This window comes from Bombina bombina, chromosome 6 (genome assembly GCF_027579735.1).
Source record: "Bombina bombina isolate aBomBom1 chromosome 6, aBomBom1.pri, whole genome shotgun sequence".
Classification (NCBI taxonomy): Eukaryota; Metazoa; Chordata; class Amphibia; order Anura; family Bombinatoridae; genus Bombina; species Bombina bombina.
In genome coordinates this window covers 82,128,142-82,140,789 of record NC_069504.1, presented here as the reverse complement: position 1 = coordinate 82,140,789, position 12,648 = coordinate 82,128,142, and the positions used below count along the sequence as shown (strand labels likewise).

The 12,648-nt window shown below is 45.1% G+C and overlaps 1 protein-coding gene across 2 annotated transcripts in view; it reads right to left on the bottom strand.

Moving 5' to 3' along the window:
• TMEM243 (transmembrane protein 243) overlaps nt 1-12,648 on the bottom strand; it is a 99,522-nt gene that overhangs the window by 42,832 nt on the left and 44,042 nt on the right. For both annotated transcript variants that reach the window (XM_053716502.1, XM_053716503.1), the window contains exon 4: nt 268-372. In XM_053716502.1, the coding sequence (XP_053572477.1) occupies nt 268-372 (105 nt within the window). The remainder of the gene's footprint in view (nt 1-267; nt 373-12,648) is intronic.

Genomic DNA, 12,648 nt, shown 5'->3' with positions numbered 1-12,648 from the left:
GGTCCTGTGGGAAATTACAATCTAGGTGCTTTTTTGAGCCGTAGAGACAAGAGGCTAGTGGCGGATGATGATCTCTGTGTCTCAATTAAATACATACAAGTGGAGTAGCAACTAAACTACGCAATATACTTATCTCAAAAAGGACAAAATATTATAAACCACCCGCCCCTGTTCAAGAGTCTTTAGCTTATTCTATAAATATGGTCATTATGCTGCACAGGTCTTCACAAACACACAGGTTTTGTACGGTCAGGCTGAGATACTTACAAGTATAAGTGCAGTAATAGAGCACAAGAGGATGCAGACTGCAAAGAAAACATTCACTGGTTTTGGAGGTTGTTGAGGAAAGACAAATGCGCTGATAACAGTCTCCTGTGCAAAGAAAGCAGAGACACCGGATTACATCTGTGTTACTAATACGCCCTCTCCTGTGCAAAGAAAGCAGAGACACCGGATTACATCTGTGTTACTAATACGCCCTCTCCTGTGCAAAGGAAGCAGAGACACCGGATTACATCTGTGTTACTAATACGCCCTCTCCTGTGCAAAGGAAGCAGAGACACCGGATTACATCTGTGTTACTAATACGCCCTCTCCTGTGCAAAGAAAGCAGAGACACCGGATTACATCTGTGTTACTAATACGCCCTCTCCTGTGCAAAGGAAGCAGAGACACCGGATTACAGCTGTGTTACTAATACGCCCTCTCCTGTGCAAAGGAAGCAGAGACACCGGATTACATCTGTGTTACTAATACGCCCTCTCCTGTGCAAAGGAAGCAGAGACACCAGATTACATCTGTGTTACTAATACGCCCTCTCCTGTGCAAAGGAAGCAGAGACACCGGATTACATCTGTGTTACTAATACACCCTCTCCTGTGCAAAGAAAGCAGAGACACCGGATTACATCTGTGTTACTAATACGCCCTCTCCTGTGCAAAGGAAGCAGTGACACCGGATTACATCTGTGTTACTAATACGCCCTCTCCTGTGCAAAGGAAGCAGTGACACCGGATTACATCTGTGTTACTAATACGCCCTCTCCTGTGCAAAGAAAGCAGAGACACCGGATTATATCTGTGTTACTAATACACCCTCTCCTGTGCAAAGAAAGCAGAGACACCGGATTATATCTGTGTTACTAATACGCCCTCTCCTGTGCAAAGGAAGCAGAGACACCGGATTACATCTGTGTTACTAATACGCCCTCTCCTGTGCAAAGAAAGCAGAGACACCGGATTACATCTGTGTTACTAATACGCCCTCTTCCTGTGCAAAGGAAGCAGAGACACCGGATTACATCTGTGTTACTAATACGCCCTCTCCTGTGCAAAGAAAGCAGAGACACCGGATTACATCTGTGTTACTAATACGCCCTCTCCTGTGCAAAGGAAGCAGAGACACCGGATTACATCTGTGTTACTAATACGCCCTCTTCCTGTGCAAAGGAAGCAGAGACACCGGATTACATCTGTGTTACTAATACGCCCTCTCCTGTGCAAAGAAAGCAGAGACACCGGATTACATCTGTGTTACTAATACGCCCTCTCCTGTGCAAAGGAAGCAGAGACACCGGATTACAGCTGTGTTACTAATACGCCCTCTCCTGTGCAAAGAAAGCAGAGACACCGGATTACATCTGTGTTACTAATACGCCCTCTCCTGTGCAAAGAAAGCAGAGACACCGGATTACATCTGTGTTACTAATACGCCCTCTCCTGTGCAAAGGAAGCAGAAACACCGGATTACATCTGTGTTACTAATACACCCTCTCCTGTGCAAAGGAAGCAGAGACACCGGATTACATCCGTGTTACTAATAAGCCCTCTCCTGTGCAAAGAAAGCAGAGACACCGGATTACATCTGTGTTACTAATACGCCCTCTCCTGTGCAAAGGAAGCAGAGACACCGGATTAAATCTGTGTTACTAATACGCCCTCTCCTGTGCAAAGAAAGCAGAGACACCGGATTACATCTGTGTTACTAATACGCCCTCTCCTGTGCAAAGGAAGCAGAGACACCGGATTAAATCTGTGTTACTAATACGCCCTCTCCTGTGCAAAGAAAGCAGAGACACCGGATTACATCTGTGTTACTAATACGCCCTCTCCTGTGCAAAGGAAGCAGAGACACCGGATTAAATCTGTGTTACTAATACGCCCTCTCCTGTGCAAAGGAAGCAGAGACACCAGATTACATCTGTGTTACTAATACGCCCTCTCCTGTGCAAAGAAAGCAGAGACACCAGATTACATCTGTGTTACTAATACGCCCTCTCCTGTGCAAAGGAAGCAGAGACACCGGATTACATCTGTGTTACTAATACGCCCTCTCCTGTGCAAAGAAAGCAGAGACACCAGATTACATCTGTGTTACTAATACGCCCTCTCCTGTGCAAAGAAAGCAGAGACACCAGATTACATCTGTGTTACTAATACGCCCTCTCCTGTGCAAAGGAAGCAGAGACACCAGATTACAGCTGTGTTACTAATACGCCCTCTCCTGTGCAAAGAAAGCAGAGACACCGGATTACATCTGTGTTACTAATACGCCCTCTCCTGTGCAAAGGAAGCAGTGACACCGGATTACATCTGTGTTACTAATACGCCCTCTCCTGTGCAAAGGAAACAGAGACACCGGATTACATCTGTGTTACTAATACGCCCTCTCCTGTGCAAAGGAAGCAGTGACACCGGATTACATCTGTGTTACTAATACGCCCTCTCCTGTGCAAAGGAAGCAGTGACACCGGATTACAGCTGTGTTACTAATACGCCCTCATCGTCATGGTTTTCCCAGATTTATGTTATGTTCAGGAGATGATTTAACTCACCCGGGGGCACAATGTAAAACTGTACACTCTCGGTGTTGCTGTGCAAGGTCTTTATTTAGAATCCTCTGGTTTCAATAACAATTGGTAAATTATGTAACACACTAGTTGATATTTAGTAGAGGCCACATTTGATATGTACATTAAAGGGACGTAAAACCCATTTTTTCCCTTTCACGAGTTAGATAGAACATAATATTTTAAACAACTTTCTAATTTACTTCCATTATCATATTTTCTTAGTTTTCTTGTTATTCTTATTTGAAAAGCAGAAATGCAAGCTTAAGAGTGTGCACGTGTCTACAGCACTATATAGCAGACGTTTTGCAACAATGTTATACATTAGCAGGAGCACTATTTCCTGTCCTGTAGTGCTTCAGGCATGTGCACGCTACCTACCTAGGCATCTCTTTAACAAAGAATAACATGAGAATGAAACCTTTTTGATAATAGAAGTAAATTGGAAACTTTGTAAAAATTGTATTCTCTATCTGAATAATGAAAGAAAATTTGGGGTTTAATGTCCCTTTTAAAGGCATTTCTGAGACAACATGTAGAACAAATGTATCAGTGCTTAAGAGAGAGGGCAATGACACAAAGCAGATGCAGCCACGTGCACTGTGTGTACAGACATAGGCAGTGTACATCCCACGCACAGTAAAAGCATGTTTTGCTTATGTGCGTATTGTAAGCGTGACGACAAGAATGTCCCTTTTATCTTACTTTATAAAAACTAAACTGTGGACCAGTCCAAGCCAGCCCCTCACATTTCCACCCAACATACATGTTGCTTTAAAGGGACATTCCAATGCAAAAAATGAAATGCCCTGATTTGTAAGAGCAAGATATTTTTGTCCTGATACTCATTATGTGTTCAACTCCTGCCGAGAGGTTAAACACACAGTAACATTCTGACAACCTGAGCAGGATACAGTGAGTGAGCCAATTAGGAGTGGAATATGCATGGAATGGGGATCGTAAGCACTACTTTAGCTATGTATTTAACCCCTATTTGGGAATTATAGCATAACTGTGCTAAAAAAAAAACACAACCTAATTTGGAGATGCTAACACCTGGGATTAATAGGGAGCTGGTGAGAATAGTGCATGATTGCTTGGTAGTTTATAGCATAAAGCACTTTTTGATATTTGAAATAATGCAATTGTATACTTGTAAAAAAACAACTGATGCGATTGGTACAAGGAGAAAAAAAAAAGATCAAAAAATATTTTATGCAACTGTAGGATTAAGGCACTGGTTTTCAAACCTGAAATCTGAACTGGAGCACAGGTGATATAATCAGCTGATTAGTAACCATGGTTATTTTACCTGCTCTCATTCAATGTAATCCTGAAAACCTGTCCTGTTTGGGAGGCCTGAGGACAGTGGTTTAAGGTGACAGATTGGAGCCTCGGTTTGATGGTTGTTCAGGAACAGAAATAGGAAATATTACAGACAGGGTATTCATATCTTTAAAAAAAAAAGAAGAAGCCTAGTTTTCCAAAATGTATAAATGTATACTCAAGGGCGGAGGCAAAGGAGTTTATTCCTGTGTGATAATGGGTTTCAATTATTGGCTCAGGAATTTCATGGTTTGGCCAATCAGAGCTGACAGTATAGCACTCACATCACACCACCTGTGACAACCATTAGAAAAAAAGAAAAAAAACTTTTTTTCTATTGAGTATTTATAAAAGGGACACTAAACACTCATGCACCCCCTCTAATTATGGGTGCAGCTATTATGGAACCTAGGTTTCACTGCAGGATCTTAAGAAGTGATGCTGCACATGTGCAAACACAGCACTAGAATGTAGTGAATGATAGATTTCAACATGGCGGCACCGATGATTAGAGGGAAGTGCGGGATAACCTCAATGCTATGCTTATAAAATGTATTTTGTGTTTAATGTCCCTTTAAGAGAAAAATTGGGATTTTCTTTCCTAAGATATGGTGAGTTCACGGAATCATCAATTACTAGTGGGAATATCACTCCTGGCCAGCAGGAGAAGGCAAAGAGCACTACAGCAAAGCTGCTATATACGTCACTTCCCTTACCCATAATCCCAAGTCATTCTCTTTGCCTGCGGTGCAGGTGAAATTTTGGTGTCTGCTTTTAAAATAAATAAAATCTTGATTGTAGATCAGAGTAGGTTTGCTCTGATCGTTCTAAAGGGTCTAGCCTTAGCTCATGTCAGTCTCTTCAGTAGGGCAGTGGTGGCTTTTGAGCAGTTGGGAACTTGTGGGGTACAATCCTCACTGCGTTTTCCCAAAACATTTTGCTGCCCTATTTAGATAGCCTGAGTAGGTTTACTCAGTCTTTCTGTATTTCCACAGGTCCATGTGAGGGATGGCATCCCCTCAAACCAGGTGAGCTGTCCTACTGCCGGACAGATAAATGTTAAGGTAAGTGCCAGTTTTATGCTCTATGTAAGCAGGGGAAAATGTGGCACTTATTCAGCTGAAATGCTGCAGGGACGTTTTTTTTATTATTCCTGTTTTATTGATGGCTCAGTGAGGATCCGTTTTTAGTAACGGGCTATGTACTTTTATTGGGGGTTTTATGGTTTGTTTTTAAGCCTGTTTTCAAGAAAGTTGTTTTAAAAAATAAAAAGGCATTTTTGTTAGCTGTAGGACCGCCCCTTTTAGGGAGGTTGATTCTTTAATGTCAGAACTTTTTTTGGCGCTTTTCTTCACTTCTTGTAGAGTGAGGTGCGCATATTTCAGATGGCTCTGCTGTTTAGAAGGCTTCTTGCTGTTTTGCTTTTCCTATGCTGCAGGGAAAACGCAAAAGGAATAAATAAAAAGAGAGAAGCGCTCAACCTGGGAACGAACAATAGCATAATAGCTTGTTCTATGGCTAGTTAACACCCTAAAAGCAGCCTCTTTTTGCTCAATATGTGCCATTCACAGAGAAGAACTTTCCTGTAGCATATCAGTCTGAGCCTGACTTCACAGTACAGTCCAGCACCGAAATACCAGGCAATCCCTCTCTGAACGAGAGAAACAGCAAAACCCCAGACGTACGTTTTGGCCTATTGTGGGCCTCGTCAGTGAGGTGTCAGTGTGCCTAGAGGGATATGGTTGCACCTCACTGACGAGGCCCACAATAGGCCGAAACGTACGTCTGGGGTTTTGCCGTTTCTCTCGTTCAGAGAGGGATTGCCTGGTATTTCGGGGCTGGACTGCACTATTAAGTCAGGATCAGACTGATATGCTACAGGAAAGTTCTCCTCTGTGAAAGGCACATATTGATCAAAAAGAGGCTGCTTCTAGGGTGGTAACTAGCCATAGAACAAGCTATTATGCTATTGTTCGTTCCCAGGTTGAGCGCTTCTCTCCAAGTCAGCATGAAGGGTCGGCCCCCGATCCAGGAACGGATCTAGTAGGGGGCAGGCTTTCTCAATTTGCTCAGGCTTGGATATGAGATGGAAATTGTATCTCAGGGGTACAAGATAGAATTAAAGACGTTTCCTCCCAGAGGCAGGTTTCTTCTCTCAAGATTATCTGTAGACCAGATAAAGAGAGAAGCGTTTTTAAATTGTATCAAGGATCTTTTTGCCCTGGGAGTTATAGTTCCAGTTCCTCCGCAGGAACAGGGTCTGGGATTTTATTCATATCTGTTTGTGGTTTCCAAGAAAGAGTGGACTTTCAGACCTATTTTAGACCTAAAGTGTTTAAACAAGTTCCTCAGAGTATCGTCCTTCAAGATGGAGACTATACGTTCCATTCTTTCTTTGGTTCAAGAGGGTCAGTTCATGACAACCATAGACATAAAGTATGCGTACCTTCATGTTCCCATCCACAGGGATCATCATAAGTTTCTGAGATTCGCTTTTCTAGACAAGCACTTTCAGTTTGTGGCTCTTCCATTCGGCCTTGCCATAGCTCCCAGAATCAAAGGTCCTGGGGGCTCCTTTAGCAGTGATCCAATCTCGGGGCATTGCAGTAGCGCCTTATCTGGATGACATTCTGGTTCAGGCGCCGTCTTTTCATCAAGCAAACTCTCATACGGAGATCTTGTTCTCTTTTCTTCGCTCCCAAGGTTGGAAGGTGAATCTGGGAAAGAGTTCTCCGATTCCAGACACAAGAGTAGTGTTTTTAGGGACCATAATAGACTCCCTACTAATGAAGATATTTCTGACAGAGGTCAGAAAAATAAAGATCTTCGGCTCTTGTCTTGTCCATCAGTGGCTCTATGTATAAGGGAATTGGTCTGATGGTAGCTTCCATGGACATCATTCCATTTGCTCGGTTCCATCTCAGACTATGCGGATCTGTCTCTGCAAATAGTTCTCGATCAGGCAACAAGGGACTCTTCTGTGGTGGTTGTCACAGGAACACCTCCACAAGGGAACTTGCTTTCGCAGACCTTCCTGGGTGATCATAACCATGGATGCCAGCCTTCTAGGTTGGGGAGCAATTTGGGGGTCATTGAAGACTCAGGATCTTTGGACTCGAGAGGAGTCAGTTCTCCCTATAAACATTCTAGAACAGAGCGATTTTCTATGCTCTACTGGCCTGGATTCAGTTAGCCTTAGCCCGGTTTATCACGTTTCATATCAGACAACATAACATTGGTGGCGTACATCAACCACTAGGGGGGAGTTCAGAGTTCCTTGGCCATGACAGAGATGGCCCAGATAATCCAGTGGGTGGAGTCTCACAACTTATCTTTCTGCGATCCACATCCCAGGAGTGGACAATTGGGAGGTGGATTTTCTGAGCCGACAGACCTTTCATCCGGGGCAGTGGGAACTCCATTCGGAAGTATTTTCCAGTTTAATCCTCAATTGGGGCAGCCAGAACTGGATCTCATGGCTTCTCAGGAGAATGCCAAGCTTCTGAGGTACGGCTCGAGGTCAAGGGATCCACAGGCTTTCTTGATAGATGCTCTGGAGGTCCCTTGGAATTTCAGTCTAGCTTACATATTTTCTCTGTTCGCTCTCCTGCCAAGAGTCATTGCTCAGATCAAGCAGGAGAGGGCGTCAGTGATTCTCATAGCGCTGGCATTGCCTCGCAGGATCTGGTATGCAGATCTAGTGGAAATGTTGTCTCTACCTCCTTGGAGACTCCCTCTGAGCAAGGACCTTCTACTTCAGGGTCCTTTTCTTCATCCAAATCTTGTTTCTCTGAAGCGGACTGCTTGGAGATTGAACGCTTGATTTAAGCGTGGGTTTTCAGAGTCAGTCATTGAGACCCTGATTCATACTCTTAAGCCTGTGACAAAAAAGATTTGCTATAAGATATGGCATAAATATCTGTATTGGTATGAATCCAGAGGCTACTCTTGGAGTAAAGTCAGGATTCCTAGGATTTTGTCTTTTCTCAAGAAGGGTCTGGAGAAGGGTTTGTCAGCTAGTTCTCTGAAAGGTCATATTTCTGCGTTGTCTATTTTATTGCATAAGCGTTTGGCGGATGCGCAAGACATGCAATCCTTTTGTCAGGCCTTGGTTAGGATCAGGTCTGTGTTTAAGTCCGTTACTCCTCCCTGGAGTCTTAACCTTGTTGTTAGAGTTTTACAGCGGGCTCAGTTTGAACCTATGCATTCCTTAGATATAAAGATGTTATCTTGGAAGGTTTTGTTTCTTGTTGCTATTTCTTCTGCTCTGAGAATTTCGGAACTCTCAGCTTGCTGGACTGACGGTGCAGGAGATGTAACGGTTTCTGTGGTCCGAGTTCTAGAAGGTGGCGAGTGCCCCGGCCATTGGAGGTTATAAAGGTGCCATTGTTTATATATTATACTAGTCCGTAACAAGGCTGCAAGCTATGGAGGACTCTGACGTGTTAGAGGGTACTCCCTCTTTATCTAAGTCTAGTACCTGTGTTTATTGTGAGCCGGTTCCGGTAGATCCGCCTACTCAACTATGTTCCCCTTATCTTGATATGGTCTCGGCTTCTCGAAAGAAGAGAATGTCTAGTACTACTGAGCCGTCCACCTCTGAAGGCTCTCCGTCCCATGAGGTGCATCCCCTACATTCATCTCTGAGTACATATGCAGCACCCCAGGGCATGTCTATCTCTCCTTTGGGGGAAATCCGTTGGCCGTCAGACTTTGCGGATCAACTACAAACGGCGTTCTCGAAGGTGATTAGTGCCTTACCACATTCTACTAAGCGCAAGCTTAGGGTAAAATATGGCGATCCGGCCTAGGAGTCATATACTCCTATGGTTATCTCGGAAAGGTTATCCCCCGACTCCGACTCTTCAGAAGACGTTCCTTCTGGGTCAGAATCCATGTCATTTAAAGCTCCGTCTGCAGAGGAGCCTCACTTTAGGATGGAAAATTTGCGCTTTTTGCTGAAGCAGGTGCTTGCTACTGTCGAGGTTCCGGAACCAAAACTACTGAAGGAACTTTCGATTCCTAAGCTTGATAAAGTGTATGAGGACAGGGTGGTACCTCAAACCTTCCCGGTTCCTGTTAAGATGGCTAATATTATTAAGAATGAATGGGAGAGATTAGGTTCTTCCTTTTCCCCTTCTTCCTTTAAGAAACTGTTCCCCGTCCCGGACTCTCAACTCGAGCTGTGGGGGACCGTCCCTAAGGTGGATGGTGCTATCTCTACGCTCGCCAAGCGAATGACGATTCCTCTTGAGGATAGTTTGTTGTTCAAAGAGCCCATGGATAAAAAGTTAGAAAACATGTTGAGGAAGATGTTTCAACCCACTGGGTTTGTTTTTCAACCGGCAGCAGTGGCGGTTGCCAGAGCTGCGACATATTGGTGCAAATCTCTGATATGGTCAAGAGGGAGATTCCCCTCTGCGAAATTCAGGAGACAAGGCCTTGAGGGTAGCCAATTCTTTTATTTGTGATGCCAATATGCAAATTATTCAACTGAATGCTAAGGTTTCCTACCGCAGGATAAGAAGGTTAAACCTAAGGGATCTACTTTTCGTCCCTTTCGTGCGGACAAGGCCTAACGCCAGCAGCCCGCTGCAAAAGTGGATCAGTCCAAGGGTGCTTGGAAGCCAGCTCCATCTTGGAACAAGTCCAAGCAGAACAAGAAGCCCGCCGAAACAACGTCGGCATGAAGGGGTGGCCCTGACCGGTCTCGGGACCAAGTAGGGGGCAGATTATCTCTCTTTTCAGAGGCCTGGTTGCAGGACGTTCAGGACCCTTGGGTTCTGGAGGTTGTCGCCCAGGGATACAGGATAGGGTTCAGAACTCATCCGCCCACGGGCAGATTCCTCCTGTCAAATCTGTCTTCCAGACCAGAAAAGAGAAACTTTTCTAGACTGGGTGAGGGATTTCTCTTCTCTGTGAGTTATTGTACCAGTACTCCCAGCAGAAAGGGGTCTAGGGTACTATTCAAACCTTTCCGTGTTCCCAAAAAAGGAGGGCATGTTCCGCCCGATTCTAGACCTAAAATGTTTCTGGCTGTTCCATCGTTTAAAATGGAAACAATCAGATCTATTCTGGCCCTAGTTCAAGAGGGTCAGTTCATGACGTTGATAGACTTGAAGGATGCCTACCTTCATGTGCCAATCCACAGGGATCACTTCAGGTTCCTGAGATATGCGTTTCTGGACCAACATTTTCAATTTGTGGCCCTTCCCTTTGTTCTGGCGACGGCCCGAGAGTCTTCACGAAGGTTCTGGGAGCACTACTTGCAGTAGCGCCCTATCTGGATGATATCCTAGTCCAGGCGCCGTCCAATCTCGCAGAGGACCAATCGAGGGCCCTTCTGCTTTTGCTACAATCTCATGGTTGGAAGATAAACTCAGGAAAGAGCTCCCTGATTCCCAGCAACAGAGTGGAGTTCCTGGGAACGATAATAGATTTTATATCCATGAGGATATTTCAGGAAGATTGCGTCCACCTGTCTTGCCCTCCAGTCCCTCTGTGGCTCAGAGTATGGAGGTGATCGGGCTCATGGTATCCAGCATCGATGTCATTTCATTCACCAGGTTTCATCTCCGATCTCTTCAGTTGTGCATGTTGAGACAGTGGAACGTCGATCATTCAGATCTATCCAACAGATTTCTTTGGACGATCGGACGAGGGACTCCCTCTCTTGGTGGATCCCTCCGGAACATCCTTCCTGAGACCGTCCTGGGAGATTGTGACCACAGACGCAAGTCCGGCAGGATGGGGAGCTGTTTGGGGGTGCCAGGATGGCACAGGGAAGATGGTCTTGAGAATAGTCTCTCCTCCCAATCAATATTCTGGAACTTCGAGCGATCTACAATGCTCTGAAGGCGTGGCCTCTTCTGGGATCGTTCAGCTTCATCAGATTCCAGACAGACAACATTACCTCGGCGGCTTAAATCAACCATCGGGGGGGGGGGCAAGAAGCTCCCTAGCGATGAGGGAGGTTTCTCGGATATTGGAATGGGCAGAGTCCCACAACTGCTCGCTCTCAACAATCCACATTCCGGGTTTTCTCAGCAGGCAATCCTACCATCCAGGGGAATGGTCTCTCCACCCGAGGTGTTTGCGGAGATTTCTCACGAATGGGGGACTCCGGAGATAGATCTCATGGCATCCAGACTCAATTGCAAACTTCCCAGATATGGGTCGCGGTACAGGGATCCCCAGGCAGAGCTGTTAGATGCCTTGTCGGTACCTTGGGGGTTCAACCTAGTTTACATTTTTCCACTGTTGCCACTTCTACCTCGTGTAGTGGCCCGCATCAAGCAGGCGCAAGCTTTAGCTATTCTGATTGCTCCATTGTGGCCGCAGAGGACGTGGCTTGCGGATCTGGTGGGGATGTCATCGTCTCCTCCATGGAGGTTACCCTGTCGCAGGGATTTGCTGGTACAGGGTCCTTTTCATTATTTAAAATCTAGATTCCCTGAGGCTGACTGCGTGGAGATTGAACACTTAGTCTTGGCCAAGAGAGGGCTCTCAGAGAGTGATTGATACTCTCGTTCAGGCCAGGAAGCCGGTCACTCTTCGCATCTATCATAAGGTGTGGAGGACTTGTCCTGGTGTGAGAAGCATGGATATCCTTGGCACAAGGTTAAGGTATCCAGGATTTTGTCCTCTCTCCAGGATGGACTGGAGAAGAGGCTTGCCGCAAGTTCCTTGAAGGGACAGATTTCGGCATTGTCTGTTCGGTTACACAAGAGGCTCACTGAGCTTCCTGATATACAGTGTTTTGTTCAGGCTTTGTCTAGAAACAGGCCTGTTTTTAGACAATCTGCTCCACCTTGGAGCTTGAAGCCTGATGAAACAGCTTGTTGCTGAGAAACGCATTGCCTTGTTTTTATCATTTTAATAAAACTATTTTTATTTGGAACACTTGCCACCATCTTCTTTACCATATTTCCCCTCTGTTAGAGAGTGAAATATATTTTATTGGGTCTCATTTGACCATTGGTGCATCCTGGGTCCACTCTGAACTTGGGAGTATCCGGAATCTTTGCCTGTGTCCAGCTAGCCTTGATTAAGTCTGGTGGGTGACCACATTGATCCCATCCTGCCCCTATAGCATCAAAGGAGATGTTACAACTATTGTGAGTACCATTCATATTGTTTGCATTGGTTTACTTGTGCTAAGGCAACACTAGGCCATATAGGCACCTGTGTCTTTTTGTCATTCTGCTACAGACATCACATCAACACCAGCAATACCGGCAGTCGGTCTTCTGGGTGACTGTTATAGATCCCAGACTGTTTCCATAGCACTGACTGAGGTGATTTCACAAATGTGAGTTCACTCCTTTATATATTAAGTTGTTTGGACCAAACAATATTGGGCCATGTGGCGCATCTGTCTTCTCTGGTCTTTGTAGATTGCTGTTTTTAGACAATCTGCTCCACCTTGGAGCTTGAACTTGGTTCTGAAGGTGTTGCAGAGGGTTCCGTTTGAA